We start from the raw sequence: 21064 nt of genomic DNA, 5'->3' as shown, positions 1-21064 counted from the left end.
GAATGTGTGTGTTGGGGACGGGTAGTGATCCATGGGCTGTCGACTGACAATGGTGGGAGGGGGGCAGGTTGGTGCTCCAGGCATCTGGAAAGCAAATAACAGCATTAGGGAATGCAAATTGAAATTGCAGACATGCTGGAAAGACTCCATCGCAGACGCAAATGTAGCACATCCTTGTCTCCTTATTGAAATATATCAGCAAACACTTTGCCCTAAGGTATGTTTAGCATCACGAAGAACTTGTGTGGCGTAATCCGTATCTGTGCCAGTGAATATTCAGCCAAAACACAATTTGCTCCCTTCAGTGACTGCTGATATATGATAACCTGTTGCTGAGCTCATCCCCCCGGTGCGTAATTTGTTTATGTCAATCACATGTAAATACAGCATTTGCCTCTCATTTTCACATTTTGCTTTCGGTTGGCCACAAATTTTGTCTGAAGCAATGAACAGATGACTGGTATCTGAAAGAGATGATTGGCATGTTCCATCTTTATTGATTCATCTATGTGACCATGTTGAGTTAAGAATCATTACCTTTACAATAAAACTTTCTCCATTCCTTTAGGACATAGAACCTGGGTTTGAAAAAATCTGTTGCTGAGGCAAAGAAAGAAAACACACACACACACACACACACACACAAACACACACACACACACAGTATATTGCAAAATGAAGTTTTCTTAATAAAAATAAATAAATAAGTGCCAATATATTTTTATACAATTATATATATATATATATATATATATATATATATATATATATATATTAGGGGTGTAACGGTTCACAAAATTCACGGTTCGGTTCGATACGATACACTGATGTCACGGTTCGGTTCGGTTCGGTTCGATACGTTTTAGATACAGCTAAATGTAAAAACATCTCAACTTTTCAGAATGCCGCAAGCGCACCGCGGGTCATGTGACAAGAACTAACCAATCAGCTTCATCCTTTCCCGTAACAACGTTGAGAGCTCAGCCAAGATGAAGGAACAGCTGATCATAGTTGTATATGGATTGCAATTTTGAAATAAATTTAGTAGCAGAGCTACTGCAAGCGATTTTTAGAGCTGCAAATCCATTTATCCTTCGCTGAAATTTCCGCGTCTCATGGAGAGAGCACGTCATTGTTGCTTAGCAAAGACAGACGCCTCAGGAGAAAGACGCGCTTAGCGTTTTCCATGCGTTTTTAGGCACGATATGTGAACGGCCCCTAAGGCGCTCGCTCACTCAGCACGCGCTGAAGGCTCGTTGCAAAATGTCGAATGCATTTAACAGACCAGAAATATAAGATCCTTAAATAACCAACAGGTCTGGTGTTTGGGTTGGATTCCCTTTAAGCTATAGTGTCTAAATGCTGCAGGGATAGTTTGCTGCGTGCATGTTTCCCCTTTTTTTCCGTCTTTTCCCAGATAGTACTGACGCATATATCCCAGATATTCCCGCTGGTGTTTTTTTTTTTTTTTGTAATCCCGCTGGTGTACCCTGTCATGTTGCAGATGCGACATACCGTTGTTTTTTTATCCACCACTCTCTTGCCATCACCATTATAGCTTAAAGGGAATCCAAAGTGCACCCAAACACCAGACCTGTTGGTTATTGGAGGATCTTCTCATTTCTAGTCTGTTAAACGCATTGGCTATTTTGCAACGAGCCTTCAGCGCGTACTGAGTGAGCGAGCGCCTGCTGAGTAGCCTTAAATAAACATATAAGATGGTGTTTTTTTCTTCTTCGGGAGTGTCAGGGGCGTTGCCTGTTACGTTGTTTGGGTTATTGGGCTACCTTGTTGAACGCATATCATTATATTTCTCTCTCTCTTTTTTTTTTTTTTTTTTCAAATATAATTAAATACTCCAACGAACCGTTCGGTATACATAATGCGTACCGCGTACCGAACCGAAAGCGTCGTACCGAACGGTTCAATACGAATACGCGTATCGTTACACCCCTAATATATATATATATATACACACACACACATAAGTACTGTACATATATACATACATGTATGCTTTATATATATATATATATATATATATATATATATATATATTTAATAATACTTTAAATATATTTTAAAATACACATCCACACCTATACATATGATTGCATATTGATGTGTATATTTTAGAATCTATTTAAAAACAAAAAATATGCACATTTTGATGGTATGTACATAGTGTAAAGAAACATGTTTTTCACACAATTGTTTTCAATTGTTATTTTCAAAATATAGCTTTATTGCTATTATCTAAAATAATAATAATAATATTTATAATAATAATTTTGCATACTTGTCATGTTTTATGAACAGACAGAGAGACTAAATAGCCTGAACATAAATAAATAAATAAAGATGTTATATGTATGAGGCAAACTCAGAGAAAATTACAGCTAAACATTTTCAGTGGTCTTTCATGATCTGTGTGTTCATTAGGCCTCAGATGTCTCCATGCTTCCAGTGTAACAGCTGGACAGATGGTCGCAGGTCCTGCAGGTTAATGCAGCTGTGGTTCCCTCACTGCACCAGACTGTGTTTGACTCACCTGAGATTTACCCAAAATTTCTTTCCTTTCTCTCTCTCCCTCTCTCTGTTATTTTTTACCAGTCGAATAAGAAAGGCTGAGTAGTTTGGAATATGCAATATTGACTTGGTCCTGCTGGGCTCCACCAGGTTGATTTAATAAGAATCTGGAGGGTAAAATGAAACCATGAATGCATGACGGAGTTATTCTGCACATCCATCTGTGTCCTTAATTTTGTAAATAATAGGAAATCTAGCATCACTCCTCAAGTAAAGAATATTGGGGTGTAATGGGATTTTGTAATGACTGTAACCTTCTTAATGAAACCAATCTGATTTCAGATTAGACTCTAAATATGTGTGAATTACAGTACCTGAATGAAAGCATTTTTTTATTTTGTATTGAACTTTTCTAAGTCTGATTATGCATTTTTCTGTGTATGAATATACTACATGTAAAATGTTTTTATTATAGCTCTTTATTCATTGCAAATCTTCATCCATTGTTTTTCAGTGAAGATTTAGGCTGCATCAAAACTTTAACGATATTTAGCTTCATTACAAAATGATTTCTGCAGGTCCCGAATGAAAATTAGTTTTATGAGTATTGTATTTAATATCCTCTGTAATGAGTTTATTTCAGTATGCCACAGATTCTCTTCTAGTCATTTTCACACAGTGCTGCTACTCAATAACCACAGGAACCTGACAATAAGACTGTAAGACTGCTAAAGCCACTGTGCTCATCTCAAAGCCATATAGAATGGTGAAAGTTGCCCTCTTTTATGCTAAAAAATATTTGATGCTTTCTAGTAGTTTTCTCTCTCTCTCTCTCTCTCTCTCTAGTAGAAGCTTTTAGCTGCTGAAGTTTAGTTTTAAGGAGTCGATTTAATGTCATGAACACTATCAGCAGTATGGTAATGGATCTGTCTGTCAGTTTGCTGTCAGTTCGCTTACACCTGGACAGCACGTCGGGATGTGTCTTGAGGGAAGCCATCGGGGTATGTGTTTTTTTTTTTTTTTCAGATTAAGTTACAAGAATTTGCTCTGCTGGCCTCAGCACTGTTTAAACCTGCAGTGTTATCCTAAGGGATAAACAATGTCTCTTTCTTTCTCTCTGTCTCACACACACTTCAGCATGGCTACAGTCAAAATGTTCTAGAAGCTCAGGACGTTCTCCAGGATTGCTGAGAATTACATCAGGTTTCGAACTCACATCCTTTCTTCTAAGGAAACATGTGTCCCCCTGGTATAGTGCCCTCAAACACATGCACGTATAATTGGATTTTGGATTTTTATCGAATGATATTAAAATATGACACGAGTTCCCCTTCTGAATTAGCTGAACTTTTGAGTGTGTCTCTGAGGATTTATGCACTCGGAAAAATACTGTGGGGTAACACAAGGCTAATATATATAAAATAAACAATAAATAAGTAATATTTTTATTTAACAAAGATTTCAGTATATAACTTTTTTTTTATCAAATTTATCAGTAATGGATGCTGAAAATTCTGATTTGCATTAAAAAAGCTACATGTTTGTGTAGTAGAGTCTCTGCAGTTGTTTATTTCATCAGTCGTGCAAAAAAGTCATGTACTGCCTACCACTGAAGAGGCGGAGAACTGCAGCTCTGTCATTAATGTTTTCAATTTCAGCATAAAAAAAGATAAATGTTTCATGAACTTAAAATGGAGACAGTGTCATTCCAGCTTCAAAAATGGCACAAGCATCATAAAAGTAGTCCCCATGACTTGTGCACTATATTCCCAAGTCTTCTGAAACCTGTTTAAGAAACAGACTAAAATATTAAGGTGAAAATGTTAATATCCTTGGCACATTCTCAAGTCTTACGATGACCCATTCATAAATGAATCATTCTTTTGAGTTTAAGTTGATAAAGAATCAGTTAATCTGAATAATCTCAAAACTGCTGTGAAATGATGTAGAAGGACAAATGCATAGTATGAGTCTGATTTGCTCACAATGTTTCAGTGTTTATAATAATAATAATAATAATAAAAAAACTCTCTATAAGATAAGGTGATGGCTGCCACACTGAATCTTTTCTGTTGCTCTGTGTAAGACTATACGGGCCATAGAAATGTCTGTTGTTCAAATATAAATGAGTTTTTAACCTGCTCCACTCCATCAGAGCTGGTGGGATTGATTATCTTTGTGTGAACTGACCCAGTACCGGACCAACCAAGCAAGTGAGCTGGAATCTAGGCCAGTCTTACAATTACTGTCTCTGAGAAGTTCAGACTCTCTCTCCTTGTCTGGCTCTCTCCTTCAGATGTCTTGAAGAGGTTGGATGTTAAAGCCATCTAGTGTTAAAGCCAGGAGAGACTCGGTTCTATGAGACGTGTAGGAGAGAGTGGTAGAATGATTTCAAAACATCACCTAAAATGCCTTACTATACAAACACTTGAATAATTGTTGGTTCTCAAGGTGAACAGCATCTGTGGCTGTTGTTGAATACCACAATTATTGAAGACTCATGGAGGGCTATTAGGCAATACTGAGTAGCCTGTATGTAGTAGAAAAAGTAATAATAAAAGTAATAATAATAATAATAATAATAATAATAACAATAATAATAATTATGAGTATTATTCATTTCTGTGGCAATAATGCCACAGTTGAACCCAGAAAAAAAATCTTTATTATAAACAACCACTGGATGGCAGCAATAGGCTAATATTTAAAAATGTTTTCTGTTCCATCAGAATATCTAACAGCACCAAATCTGAATTTGTTCCTGTAAAAACATTAATAAGCAGAACTATTTCCGTTTTACAGCAGCTTTGAAAAAATGAAATGCATCAGATGTTACTGGATCAAAACCAGCTAAACTCTTAATTATGAATACAAGTGATGCATACTGGAAAGTCCTCCTGAGAAAGATGAATGGAGGAACATATACAGAGACGTACAAAAACAAACTTAGCTTGGGTAAATATTCTCACACACAGAAAAAGGTTAATAAATGGGTTTAATTATGCTCTTTAGTAATATATGGGTCAATATCATATATATATATATATATATATATATATATATATATATATATATATATATATATATATATATATAATTTCCTGTTTGCTTTATGTCATATTATAAATATTAGACACTCAAGTAGGCCTACTATAGAAACACATCAGCTGAGCTCCCATACATTTTTTTTTTTTTTTTTAGAGATAATTACAGGCAATTATTCAAAGCATAAATCATATGTCCACCCTGTCATGGACACATATTACTGTTAAATACATTTACATTGCAAATTATATTTTCATAAAATCATTTTAGTTTTCAAGCAACATTAACTACAGATGAATTCTATGTCCACCCTCATGTTTATGTCCACTTGATTGAGTCTAAGTGACTGACAGGGTGAACATTTTGGAACAAGGACAGGGTGGTGGACAGTTTGAACTTCAGTTAGCATATTAGCTTACACCAAACTGTGACTAGTTGAAGAGAATTTGGTATATTTAAACTTACATTTTTGAAAATGCTGTAGGCTATTCAAATCACTTCAGACATATTTTATGCTGACGGTGGACATGTAAGCTTGCAAAGCCAGTTACCAAACTCTTACAAAGAAAATTTGTCAATTGAAGTCACCAAACAAATTTCACCTCATCCGTTGAAATTCCCGTCACCGAAGAGACAAAAAATCTGTTGTCCTGATGTCACGAAAGGGGACGACCTTTTCTTAAAGGGACGGATTCCCCAATATAATTTTATTAATAAAATTTTAAAACACTTGAGTAATCTCTTATTAACTAAAATATTATTTTTTAATTAATTTTAATTTTAAATAAGGAACATTTTAGTTTGATTTTTTTTTTTTTTTTAGCATTTTGCTATATTTTACTAGACCTATCATTCAAATTTATAGAAAATGAAAAATGAGTTATTTATGTACAGGACACCCAAAGGCACCCTACAGTGTTGAGTTGACCTATATAATATCCAAGCCTGTTTAGATGGTGTGTATTACTAAGGCAAACAACTATTGCTCTTTAGGGAATTTAGATTCATCTCATTGACTCGAGTCTTTTAAATCTGTTCCTCACCAGTATTAATTTAAATTATTAATTTACATATTTACGCCAGCAGATGGCGGCAAACGATCGTTTTTAGATATATGATATTTACTTCTTTGAATAGCTAAACATAACCTAATTATTAAGCCTATAGGCTATAAACACGATTGAAAACGATTGAAAACGTTCACAAAGAGATTCACTTTGAGGAGGTGTGTTTAAATCACTCATCAAGTGTAAACTTTGTTATACAGCTCATCCGACCTTTGTGCTACAAACATTAATGAATACCCAATATACATTTTGAAGAAATGCTATTCAAGGTTTGCCTGGTAGTAAGTAAGCCAGAAAACAAGTAAATAAATAAAATCCCATATTATTATTTATTTATTTATTTTGTAAAGGGCATAGCCTATGGATGTTATGATGTTTGACTTTGCTGACCACCCAAAATATTCACATAGCAACATTCTAAAACACTTCACAACCACAAAACAAAACCATGGCTATCATTCAAGACCTGGGAAGCACCACTCGCTTATTGTCTCAGAAAAAAAAAAAAAAAACATGATTTTAAACCTGTATACTATATATATATATATATATATATATATATATATATATATATATATATATATATATATATATATATATATATATATATACATACACACACACACACACACACACACACAAGTACAACCCCCTGTGTGTGTGTGTGTGTGTGTGTGTGTGTGTATGTGTGTATGTGAAGGATAGCTACTTAAAAATCTTGAAGAAAACCATATCCAAAATTATGCATGGAATACAGACAGACCATAACTTTCTTGTCTTGCCTCCAGTGGCTTATTTCTGGAAGGTGGTACAGTCAAAGTGAGCAATAAACTTGTATTTCACAGTGTTCCCGAAGACACTGCACAAAAATATTTTCAAGAATTTTCATTCCGTCAGCAAGGTCAAGGCCCTCTTAATGTGAAATGCTATGAATCAGTGAAGAGTTTGCTGATGCGGATAAATAACAGCAATGGTCAATTTAGTCTAGCCAGAGAGGAATGTTTAACAGAGACGGAAGAATGTCTGAAAGATATGCAGCTCCTGAACCGCAAATACAATAAAATAACGTTTGAACTCCCTCTTAAAGAGCCCAAATAAGAACCGTATGGCATTTTATTTCTGGCCGGTGGCTCCACAAACACGAGAGGAATCTCAGATGTGGAATACCGCACTGTTGACGTTGGACGAGCACATTGTCACATTATTAACCATCATCCATCTGGAGGTGGGAAGAGATACGCTTCAGATCTTCCTACAGCCATCCATCGCTCTGAAATATAAACACAGAGGACGACACGTCGTCGCATTGAAGCTTTTGTTTCGTGGGGAGTCTGCCTGGTATCAATCTGTTGGAGGAAGACAGCGGATGCGGGGTGTTTGGAGCACACAGGACAAAGAGGATGCGTGTCGCATTGCCTGCTGACCAGATTTCATCAAAGTGAGGGACGTGCAGCAGTGCCTTAATGTCACATAAAAGAGATAGGCTTCAAACACACCAATCTGAAGCTGTGCTGCAGGCCTCCATGTGGGGTGAGGAAAAGAACGTCAGGTTCAAACGATGAGGAAGGCGTAGTTCTTCATACAGCTCTATGATTGATAAAGTTTTCTGTTGTGGTGCATGGAAACCGAATGGAAATATTTTACTTTGATTCATAGCATTGTATGGTTCAAATATTTATACACTGTGGTATACTTGAAAGAAAAGTGTCCAAAAGCATGGTATGTGAAGCAACTGAAGTGGATTTGTCGAAAAAGGAATAAGCATATCAAATAATGATAACTTTAAGCAAATACAATTCGATAAAGAAAAGAAAATACAAATGAGATCTTAAAAGCCAGTACTTCAAGAAAGAAGTAGTATGTTCTGCGTAAGTGCCTCGGTGTGATAACAAAATGTACTTCCCTTTGAAAGATAAATGTGTCAAGTGTGAAGTTTTTTGGGTTATTTAACACAAGGCCTCTTGTCCTGTTTCAGTTCTCTAGATAGAAACATGCACTAAAGTTTATCATTTTAACACAAGTAACTAGGTACTAACCCTGAACCTACCCCTAAACCTAACCCTAGCCCATGAAGTTACCTTGTGTTACCAGAACTTTCTTAGATAAATACACTGTAAGTACACTATAAGTACATGTTAGTACACGTACTGTAAAATAAAGTGCAACCAAAAATTCTTACTTCTGCACTTCTTAGAATTGGCAAATGTTTGAATCACCATGGCAGCAACACATTACTCATCCAAAATAACCACAGTAGTACAAAAATGGTACTTGTTGGTAAGGAACAGCCAGAGATGGTTAGAACAAACCAATTACCTGTATCTTAGAATCAGAAAAAAAAGTACAATTGCAAGATGCTGTCTGAGTATTTGCTAGTTTGATCTGGTTCAGACTGTGTTATGGAAACATAACTATTATAATGGATACAAAACCCTGTTTCTTAATGTAGAAGTTGCCCATCTGCTGTACCAAGCGTTCGGTCTGCATGTTTTGAGAAGGAATAAGATGCTATTTTAATCCAAGAATGAGAGATAAGAATTTTCTGTCTCTCTGCAGAGCAGCTCACAATATAAATGATGTCTGTTCCAGTAATCAACCTCCACGAAAGGGTGAAATTAACACAGACCCACCTGATCAGCAGGGAAAGAGAAAGAAACCACATGAGCCAAACATGTCAAGAGAGAGAGAGAGAGAGAGAGAGTTGTAGAACAAATGAGATTATGCAGAATAATCAATGGGACACTGATACTGATCCCAGAGCAGATACACTGGCATGAACAGATTGGCACAATAAGACAGGAAACGGCTGTTGACATCATCAGTCGTGTAGAGGGCACAGATGGGCTCTACCCAGGAGACGAGCAGGTGAGAGGGAGGAAAGCATTGGAACAGACCCTCATAGCTGAGAGGAAAACATTTTAAAAAGGTTGCTGTGTGTTCTTTTGTGGGTTTTCAGCAATTAAAGCATGAAAATGGTGTCTAACTGGTTCTCACACATCTTGGTGCATTGCATAAGTACTGTAAATAAATGTGCTGAAAGAAGTAGTTTTGGTCTTACATTTCGGTCTAACAGGACTGTTTATAGTCAAGACATTCACATACAGTTTCATAATAAGGGCACATTGCAGTGAAAATATCTGCTAGATCTGTAGCTCTTTACAAAAGAGTTGTTTATTAAAATATTATGTTAATAATATGTGTTCCTGTGGCTCAGTGGTAGAGCATTGTTAGGCATGTTAGGCATTGTTAGCATGTTTTATGTTCGCTGCTAGTTCAGAGCTAGAATATAGTGACTTTGATGATAATGCTTTGGGTTGTTTTGTAATCATTTTTGTTGAATGATAATGAAAATAAGTAGTTTGTTAATTGTTTTATATTAAAAACACTTCATTTAAATAAATTAATTGGGGGGGGGGTTATTGTGTTAATTACATTGTTGTCTATGGAAGGGTCAGATAGCTTTCAGAATGCATCAAAAATGTCTTACTTTGTGTTCCGAAGATGAAAGGAGGTCTTACAGGTTTAGAACGACATGGGGTTGAGTTATTAATGACAGAATTTACATTTTTGGGTAAACTATCCCTTTAAGAAATGAAGGATTTTGAGGAAAAAGTAATTATGGCGAAATCTATAAATCAAGGGGATGTCTGAGGGTGATCTCAGAGGTCCATACTCATATTTACTTTCTTGCATTTGCATTCTGCTTACACATTTGAAGCATTAGATCGCTAGCAGGTGATTATTTATAATTGGGGGAGGGTGCTTTCAAGTTATTGGTTGTGTATGCATGTGTAATCATATCAAGCATTTATTCAATGTTTTCCAAATTCAACATTTTTACATTTCCATTAAGGTGCGTTTGTGTATAGTAACATGCACATATGTTATAAAAATTTGGTTGTGTGTGTGTGTGTGCGTCTGTGGTATTTCCTTGTTATTAACCCTTGAGATTATTATTATATTATCTTATATATATATGAAACCTGGGTCCAGTTAATATCTTCAAAATCAAGCCAATTTAAGAAAATATATTTTATAGAAAGATGTAAGGCACTTGGGTATCATCACTCGTGTGAGTGTTATAAGTGTGTGCATGTGAAAAAAATTAACGTGACACAGATATTTTCAAAATCTTTTGATCTATATAATTGACACAAGGGTTTTTCTCTTTCTTTTTAAAGAACAGACAACAACAATGGACAGATAATTTCCTCAGTCTCTTCAAAATGTACTACTTTCAACCTTAAACACAAACTCCCCGTTATTAATTTTTTTTAACAAACAAACAAAAATAAAGTATATACCAGAATGCAATTTCATTTTTTCACCTCAGCACATTTTGACAATATCAGCCACATTCATCTGTAAAGAGTGAGTGGCAGTGCCACATTTATGCCATCACATCTAGATGTGGGACTGTTTAGCTGACCTGGGGTCAGACTACTAACTGTCAATGATTTAACAAACATGCTAAAGACAGTTAAGATTGATTTCAGGTCAGATCACTCTACAGATAGTTAGTGAATTGTGCCACGGGTCCATTTTTTCAACCACATCTGATCCAATCGATCAACAAACAATCCATAACACCGCCTGTGGGATATTTCTCTGTTATCGACCCCTGATCATGTGATGTAGTCATGCGGACATGGCCGTGTGCGTCATGCAGAGTGCAGCATTTCTAAACTTGAAGGGAGGGGGTTTTGCTCTCCATCTCAATGAGCCGGTCAAATCTGTATGCCACATGGTGACCGAAACTGCAGCACTTTCCCTGCAAAACCAATGGCAACCTTAATCAGATACATCACTTCCTGTAACCTCCACAAACGCAAAGCTCATTAAAAGAGCCAAAAATTAAGCTCTTTTCAGGTTTGGTTAAAAAAAAAAAAACTTCATTCTGACTAGGCCTGAACTCTATGCAAGTACGAGAACACAAATGCTTCTAGCTATGCTTGATTTTACATTGCGTTATGAAATTAGCCCAAATTCATCCATTCTCCAAACCATTGTATCCTCTGTAGGGAATGCTGGAAATTAGCTTCAGTGATTATAACGTAACATAAGTGTGAAAGGTGCATTATTGTGGGTATTAAGGAAGTTTTAGCAAACATTTGACATATTGTCATGGTGTTTTAATAGTTTGAAGTGAATTTAGTTTAGCAAGCTAGTTCAAGTTAGCTAGTCCAACGGTCAACACATTTATAGTTTAACAACAACGGCATTAGATTCAATGATGCAAACTTATGATGATAACTCTATCGCCTCCTTGAGTACTAAGATGTGCTACTATTACATTAACGCAAAAATGTATTAGTATGTATTATTTCAACCATCCATTTATTCTCCAAACCGCTTTTCCTGTGTAAGGTCATGGGGTTGTTGGTAATTAAGTGTATTTCATAATCCAACACAAGTATGGGAGGATGCATGCTGTTTAGCTTAGCAAGCTAAGTTAGTCCAATGGTCAACATGTTTATAGCTATAGCTACAGTACCTTAACAACAACAACATTCGATTCAGTAACGCAAACATTTGATGGTAACAGTTTATAGGTGTGCTATCGTTACATTGACGCAAAAATATTAGTATGCATATTATGCATACATTATTTGCCTTTACATACTTGCATAGAGTGCAATTCTTACCTAAAACTGACAGACTTTCATTGGTAAAAGGTTACGCAAACGTTTGCGCAACACGTTTTCACATCAACATTGTGTGCGTACCATAAACAACCCAACTTGTCTGCTAATGAAGGGCAGGGTGTGGGGCCAGGAAATATCTGAGACATACATCTGTGACTCACTGAACTAATCAGATCTGACGTGGATGCAGCATGTATTGAGTACACGTGTATATGTGTATAGTGAGTACTTACAAAGCAACGTTTTCTCTGAAGTGCACTCACACATAACCCACACACACATCTCTATGTGGTTTGAATCAATATCAAATTAACAATGTCCAGAAACCCCTCCACATCCCTCCGGTTTCAAGTCTTTCATTCTCCGGCTTGTCTTTTCCCATGTGTAAAATCCCTTTCTGAGATGACGGTCATTACATATCTGTTCCACGGAAAACGCGCTTGTCTCTTTCTCGTTGCTGGTGCATTAACGTTTCATCCCAAATATTGCTCTAGTGCTGTTGAGGGTCCTCAAGGCTATATTGAAAATGTGACTGTGGTTAGTACACGTTTATTTACATCCAGAGTAAATACATGTTGTGTTTTCTTTAAAATGGCCCCTGAAACCCATTTGCAAAGCGGAGTGCAGAAACTAGTACAATGAACGAGAGAGAGAGAGACAGAGTGACCGCTGGTCTTCATGAAACAAGACTGAGTAAAGCTTGTTTTCACGATTAGAAAAGCTTTAAAACAAAGATAAGAACACATGGTTCTTTACGATGTTTTGTTCACTTTGAACAAGTGTTGAAGGACATTCTCAGGCTTGAGCGGCCAGAGATGTCTTATCTTTATGGGTCTTAATTAATAAATAAATATCATCTAAAATGTTTTTTTGAATAAGGAAAACAAGCATGTTTTGTTTGTTGGGGTGCATTTTCATATAGATATTGTTACAGATTGGCGCATTCTCAGAGACCTTTTCCACCACAGACAGCTCTAGGGGTGTCATATATCAAATAAGAGACAAAAAAGTACACAGATCTAAGAATATTCCATGGTGTTCTTATTCAAGACAAAAAAAAAAGTGATGCATTCGCCGGATTCTGTTGATGTTTGCATGTTTGTTTTGGCAATGTGACTAACCCCGCCCCTCCACAACCCAACCCAGTCCTGTCCTCAGTCCCAGTTGGTGGAATTGCCTGCCGATTATCGCCTAAACAAGACTGTGACCAAAGAGAGAAGGTAGAGGCTGACGCATGGAAGGTTCTGGCTGCTTCTTCCGTTCACCACCTTCTTGTTCTCTGACGGATAGGCGTATACAATGGGCTTGTCCGTGTTTGGGGCCATTAAACGTGGATTGCGGGAACACTGATCATCGGCGCACATTCCACTTCCTGAACCGCTGATATCATCACCTTAAGATGGGAACACAACAAGGAGATTCATGAGCTGAAGTGCGACAGAGTTCAGGAATGTTCCACAGTAATGCCGAAGCTACATTCCAGGGCTGAAGAGTAACAAACTTAAAGTAACTTCCGTTTTTGTAGCCTGACAGTAGATTTGTTTTTATTAGTTTTGAATCTGACTAATTATAGTTCAATTATAGTAGGGTTGGGTATTGGTTTAAGATTAACTGTTTAATATTAATGCTCTCACCCTCTTCTCATCTTTCATTCCACCCATCTTCATTTTATTTTGTGCTAGATAATACTGCTAAATGTTAATATTATTCATTTTTATATTATTTTGATTATATAAATAAAAAGGAATCATTTTAATGGTTTAAATGTTATTAACTATTAATTTGCAGTGTAGTATTGTTATTTTATTGTTATTATTATGACAAAGAGCCAAATCAGCAGTGATGATTCACTATTAAACAACTGACGTATGTCATTGAATTTAATAATAAACAATTTTTTATTTTCTACAATGAAATCCACAGCAACTTTCTTATGCACTGCCATTCAAAAGTTTGGGGTAAGTACGATTTTTAAAAGTTATTTGAATTTTAAATGTGATTTGATCAAAAATACAGTAAATAAATAATATTTTGTGCTGCTTATTTTTATTTGTATTTTTTTGGGAAACTTGATAAAAAAATTTTAAGGATTCTTTCAAAGTCAAAAAGAACAGCTTTAATTTAAAACAAAAATATTTTCTAACCTCATGACTACACTGTTTGTTGCTGAATAAAAGTAATGATTTCTTTAAAAAAAAAGACTCCACATTGTTAAATAGTATAATGTACAGTATGTGTATACTTACTGGTATCCTGGAAGTCCACATCATTTCCATTGACGGCATACTTCAGTCGATTGATCATTATCTTAAGCTGCATGATCTGTTTGCGTACAGCCATATCTGGTTTGGTAATATCAATTTCCACCTCAGGATTATTGATCTGACTGGCCAGTCCATCTCCCATCACTTCTGGCAGATACCTGACAGAATAAGACACAACAAGAAAGATGCATGTGATCTGTGTCAGATTTGTCACTGACGAGCGTTATAAACGTTCCCCCACTTTTGAAAAGCCGCAGATTTTGTACAATGCAATTTCTCTAAAATAATCTTGTCGCCACTGTACATGAATGTGAATTGTGTTTCTATTAAAACTGCGGTTGATTGAGCTGTTTATGTGCATTTACCTGTCCACACTCATTCCGTTCCAACATGTGTCTGCTTCGCTCGGTCCAGACTCGCGATCCACACACAGTTTTCTGGGCAAATGGACCCAGTACTGCATGATATCCCTCAACATTCTGGACACATCGGATAACTGAGAGAAAGAAAATGGGATTGGAAAATGTAATCTCACAAACAGGGTCATAGACAGTGATGAAAACATATTTATAATTGCAAATAATAAAATAAATAACACTTCAGCTGTTGTTTATGCATTTACAAAATGTTAATACTCAGCATATGTTGACATGAATCATTTTGCATATCATTAAGCCTGTTCCATTCACAGTAACCCTATAAAGCCTACTGTGTCTTATTTGATTTGATTTAGGCCTCTAAATTATCAGCATGATCAAAACCTTGCTGAAAAACCTTTTGTACACAATCTGCTACATACCTTCTGTCGTTTGACTGATCAGTTATACTTTTAAGCAAGTAAAAGGCAATCTAATACATTTTCATTACAAGCTTTTCAGGCATATACATTTTAACAAATGCACCTAATTGCATATTATTTCTCAGCTTGAGCGGTTAAATGCATTTTTTATTAATTAGTTTTTTCCTCCTCAAATATGAGCTTCATTTTATCCTATGTCATACTAGCCATAAAAGCCTACTGTATCAAATATGTATATACTGTAAATATACTAATAAAAAAATCACACATTTTTTGAAGTATTATTTCATATGTGCAGTATGCTTTTACTGGGTTAATAAACACCAGAGTTCAAAATACATTTTGTATAATCAACTATTTTGTTCCTGTGCTGGGTTGCCACAGGATGCCTGATGTAAAGCAAAACTACTACCATACACCATTCAGACCCACTCACCACTTTCTCCAGTTGGGCTTCTGGGGTGCCGCTCACTTCTTCTGCTGTGTTTCTACCTCGCTTGATCTGGTCCTCAGTTTTGGAGCTCTGAGCAGGAGAACCACATGCCTGAAACACCTGAAGAACAAGAAATGGTTCTGGTTAATTTTAGCTCAAGGTTTACACAAACCTCGAAGAAGAACGAAGGTCTTGGGGTTTTGGAATGACATGAGGGTGATTTTGGGGTGAAATATCCCTTTAAGTCTGTTCAGACAGGTTTAAAGTGCAGAACTGACCTTATTGTTGAACGTGTTGAGGTTGTCTTGCATGTAGAGAATAGCTTCAGCAATGCGTTTTGGCAGAGACAGAACCACCGAATCCACACTGTAAGGCCGGCTCAGTTTGTCAACTACCTCCAGCATAGCATCTACACACAAACACAAAGTCTTTATATCATGTGTGACAAGCTGTAATGTCTACCGTTTAATAGAGTACAAAACTGCCATTGCATTGATTCCGGAAGCATTTTTTCCATTGATTTTTTCCCATGGAGATTTTTTAAAGTCTTGGTTAAAGCATTTTTAGTCATGAACAAAACCAGCGTGATATGAGATGAATCGCTACATTATAAATTCGATTTGAAGCAAAGAAATATTTGTAAATCAGACACAGGTGCAAGACTGTATACTTAACAGATTTAATGATGGAAAGAACACAACCTGTCCTCCAACCAATACGCTCGTATAGGTCGTTTGTCCAAATCCCTGAAATACCACCCATCAGAGCATATGCTACAATTGCACCCCTATCGCCAAAAGGTTGTTTTCATATAAATGTTTGTACTCTTTTATTTGCACTCTGCTTTGCGTTTCTTGTAGCTCAGTTGGTGGATTATTGCGTTATAGCTTGATATGTAATCATGCTATCATGGGTTTGATCCCAGGGAACGGACGTGCACGAAAATGTATATGCTCAATAAATCATAATTTAGCATGATTTCTGTGAGGGTTAGGTTTAGGGGTGTGGCCACTCGAAGCCACCTAGTAAAATATGTAGGAAATGCTATGAGATCGGTGTAAAAAGCCCACACATTTCATTTAAATAAACATGCATTTTAACTGGTAATGACATTATACGTCATTTCATGACGACAGGCGTAATGCGATACTGTCATTATTTTTACATCCGCTAGAGGGCGCTTAACTTTAAAACTTTAATATAGGTCGTTATAAGGTGTTTGCACAAACAACCTATATGGTGACATTGCTGAATAAAATACAAAGTTATTCATTTAAATTTGTTAAGTTATTGCTACAACAAAGGCATATTTAACAACCTTATAGGTCACAACAGGTCTGTTTGTAAAGGTTTATATACGTTATCAAATGCTAAAAATCCATTTCTGATTGTAGACAAAGAATGGCATTTTCACTTCTGGAAAGGATCCATTTTGGCCCCGCCTACCTGCCAAGTTCCTCCACTCCGAGTCCAGATCTGCTTGATTGGCGAGGCAGCCCTTCATGACATTCTTACAGTAGCTTGAGCAGGGCTTGGCAAAAGCCACGCCGCTACAGTGAGGACAGTATGTCATCTTCATTATGGCGCGCACACATTCAGTGCTCAGAGACACCTGCAAAACAGAGACAAAGAATTTAGAAAACATCTGAAGCATATTTGTACTGACTCAATGGCCTGTGAACTGTTTTGTCACACGTAATAAAAATGTGATAATTACATCCCGCACATAAGTCTTTGTCAGTTCCTACAGTTTCTCATGAGGTCTAAGGTCTAATTGCATAATACTCATGATGCTTCTCTACATGGAGTAATCCCCATGAGATCGAAGATGTCTTTCACAATATTCCCTTTTATTCAGAAGCCTCCACCGCTCTGATATAAAAACATGGGATTAATTTAGGGCCTCTTAGGGAAAAGTAATGCAATAACTTTTGCTTGTATGTTTAAATGAATCTAATTTCAGGGATATTGGAAACAAAACTGGTTTTTGTTTAGATGTAAATAAATAATGCAGACAGCATGACATTTGAATTACTGTATGTAAACCTACCTGATTTCTTTCTGTCCTAACTGCATTAGGCTGCATGAAACATTCAGTCACAGCTGTGACAAGCAACTTTGACACATTTTCACAAAGAAGAATGTCAGCTGAACTGTATATTGCAATGACTCGTGTGAAGTAACCGGTTCTTAAGATTCTTCAATCCAAACTTTGAATGCAATCAGATGATGAAACATTTGCAATCACATGCATTCCTTTGTTATCGAGTGGGATTCGTTCAGAAGGCGAAGGAATCTTTGTGGACTTTTAGTGGTGGGTCTTTTTGGCACATAAAGGAGTGGTGTGAATAAATTAGCATTTCATTGTAAATTGTACTTTTAAATTCAAATCGAATCAGACAAGTAACCCCAGATGACATCAGCGCAGTTAATGCTGAGCTGCAGTTCTGTCATATGCATTCAACTAGATAAAAGAAAACTTTACTGCCCATTATTGAACCTGGACGAAAACTAAAAACGTCTGATTTCTGGACGAGGATGAATTAGCATATATTAGTACATTTGTTCTCATGATACTGTGGGAAAGCTGAAAACCGTTGTGTCCAAAAAAAAGTAAGAACAAATATCTTATTTCCAATGCAGGACATGATTGTTATATATATAAAAAAATGTTTCAACCCTCAGAAAAGAAACAACTCTTTATTAGTAAGTCATTGAATTGTTTACTCAGATGATTCATTCAAAAACACAGATTCATTGCAGAACAAAACACCAGACTTTATAAGCGAGGAATTGAATCATTCACTCAAACGATTTGTTCAAACATACTGCTTTATTCAGAAACAAATCATTGACTGTTTTTATGAGTGAGTTGTTGAATCATCTATTTAAACAATTAGCTCAAGAACACAGATTTATTGCAGAACGATACACCAGACTAGCTTTATAAGTGAGTTATTGAATCATTTACTTGAATGATTTGTTCAAACACTGATTAATTCAGAAACAAACCACTAACTTTATAAGCGAGTGATTAAATAATTGACTAAAATGATTTGTTCAAACACACAAAGAATATAAAACTGACTATCTTTATAGGTGAACCATTGAATCATTAATTCAAATGATTTGTTCAAACCCACTGATTCATTCAAAAACAAACCACTGAATATTTAAGTGAGTGAGTGTTTGAATCATTCATTTACATGATTTGTTAAAATCAAACATTTCATTCAGGACCTAAGTGCTACAACGTGTTCATGTTGCTATAGGAGAAAAATATTTAATTCTGCTTTATCGGCGGAATGTAAACGGTAATATTGTGTCAGTTACTGAGTGTTACCTTCTTGTTTATTGAACTGTCATAAACGCACCACATGACATGGCTAGCAGATTCATGTCACTCTAGATATTAATATGCACATATACTTCACTTTAAAGTGAAAATAAGCTGCATCAAGGGAGAAAGAAATGTTTGTCACATGCTGAGATATAAATAACTGGACAGCACTGAGGTGAAAAGACTTGCATCAGACTCCTTCCCACACACACAAACACACAAAACCCTTCAGGGAGACCTGGCAGTGCTTGTTACCCGAAGTATGACTCAAGTACGCCCTCTTTAATGAGGAGAGAAGAGAAGAAGAACAGAGAAGAAGATGTGAGAGAAATACGGAGAATAGACAAATAGAGTGAATGTGAGAAGAAGGATGTGTGAAGATGCACAGGAAGCTCCGGGGAGGAGGGAAAGAGAGGAGAGAAGAAGAGAGAGAGAGTGTGAGAGAGGGAAGCATAGAGATAGAATAAGTTGAGGGAGGATAATATGGCACATCAAAGCCTCTGAGCATCTGTGATTCATCAGATCGGATCAGATCAGATCAGGATGGAGAGAGTTTGCTGCCCAGTGTACGGCTCAGTTCTGACACTGGACCCACGTTTGGGAGCCTCTTGGACTTCAGTTCTGGAACGTCTCAAGATATCAATATTTATCAGCAAATTCACCTTTCACTCAATGAATTGGTCTGGACTTTCATACTGAACATGGTATGAACATTGAACACTTACCAAATTTTGCCAATTCGATATTATTTATATTAATATTAATATATATATATATATACAATTTTCAGCCTAAATAGGACAATATGACTGATCTTTATTACTACGCAAAATCATCGCTTATTTAAACAAGGGAGAGTTGCTCATAACTAATGAACTATATCCATAAGACACAAATATTATATATTTTTCCTGCAGCAGCATCAATGTCTGTATGGGTTATGTAACTCTAAAAGTGCTACAATAGGCATATTTATTCAATATTTGTCTATTTAACCTAAAACTGTCAATATGTCCAAATAACGAAGATGCAAAAGTGAATTAGGAGCTTGTTCACTTAATCGTACCATGTTTTATGGTTCATATTATATGCGTTTCACATATCAAATTTCATGTTTGCTATTTCATTGTCATGTTTCATACTTCAGGTTTCAAGAATATGTAAGCATACTTTGGTGACATTTCTTTCAGCATCCCTCCTCTTTATTTGTTAACAGCTATATTATTAATTAATGCTAGCCAAACAATTCGATTTTATTTTTGCTTTACTTCAAGGGGAGATCTACAGTATAAGTGCTTTAGTCGAGTCCCATATTTAATATGTTTATTTAATGTCTAAGTAAAGTGCTGTAAGCAACAACATGACCTAATGTGACATTAATCTCGTTTTGACTGGACTGGAACACATGAGAAAAACCGAGTTGTTTGTGGAACTGTTTGAAGGAACCAGATTTGCAGAAATGAGTCATAGTTTCCGAAAACTAGTAGGGACTTGTGTTTGAAATTAGTTTGAAACTTGCAGAAAGACGGAGTTTTCTAATCGCAGTGATTAAAAAAGACACGGCAGATGGAGAAAAGAAAAGAAAAAACAACGTGAGATGAACTCATCCTTCATGTGAGGTTAAATATCTCTGTTTATCAAAACCAAGCACTCACAGCATCTCTAGGCCTGTATCTTATTTGCCATACAGTCTTTGCATCCTAATGAGGACTCTATTGCACATATGCCAGAATCTATTTGGCACCGAAATCCCAAAACAAAGCGCTTAATAGAATTAGCGGTTTAGCTAAAGCTATGATAGCTAGAGGTTAATGTCAGCAACCGTGTCTAATGTAATCCTTTTATCTGTTGCCATCTTATCGCCTCACGTTATTAATTTCAGTCCCGAATCAGAGACCGCAGGGAGCAGATTACACACGTATCCCTGATTCCTGATGATTAG

General features: G+C 36.2%; 1 protein-coding gene across 1 annotated transcript; it reads right to left on the bottom strand.

Annotated features, from left to right (window-relative positions):
- Positions 1-10761: 10761 nt before the first annotated feature.
- On the bottom strand, positions 10762-17451 carry LOC113068989 (glypican-1-like). Its single transcript, XM_026241951.1, has 6 exons — positions 17229-17451; positions 16061-16191; positions 15786-15902; positions 14916-15046; positions 14533-14708; positions 10762-13679 (listed from the first exon to the last, which is right to left on the bottom strand). The coding sequence occupies exons 1-6, from the start codon at positions 17434-17436 to the stop codon at positions 13471-13473; spliced, it is 972 nt and encodes a 323-aa protein (XP_026097736.1). The 5' UTR covers positions 17437-17451; the 3' UTR covers positions 10762-13470.
- Positions 17452-21064: the final 3613 nt, after the last annotated feature.

This window comes from Carassius auratus, unplaced genomic scaffold (genome assembly GCF_003368295.1).
Source record: "Carassius auratus strain Wakin unplaced genomic scaffold, ASM336829v1 scaf_tig00000398, whole genome shotgun sequence".
NCBI lineage: Eukaryota > Metazoa > Chordata > Actinopteri > Cypriniformes > Cyprinidae > Carassius > Carassius auratus.
This window is presented reverse-complemented; position numbering and strand designations above follow the sequence as displayed.

Coding starts and splice junctions, on each gene's coding strand:
- LOC113068989 (XM_026241951.1), bottom strand. CDS start 17,436: ATGCTTCAGATGTTTTCTAAATTCTTTGTCTCTGTTTTGCAGGTGTCT. Junction 15,047..15,785: donor AAGCCCAACTGGAGAAAGTG/GTGAGTGGGTCT, acceptor TCTTTCTCTCAG/TTATCCGATGTGTCCAGAAT. Junction 14,709..14,915: donor AACGGAATGAGTGTGGACAG/GTAAATGCACAT, acceptor TTATTCTGTCAG/GTATCTGCCAGAAGTGATGG.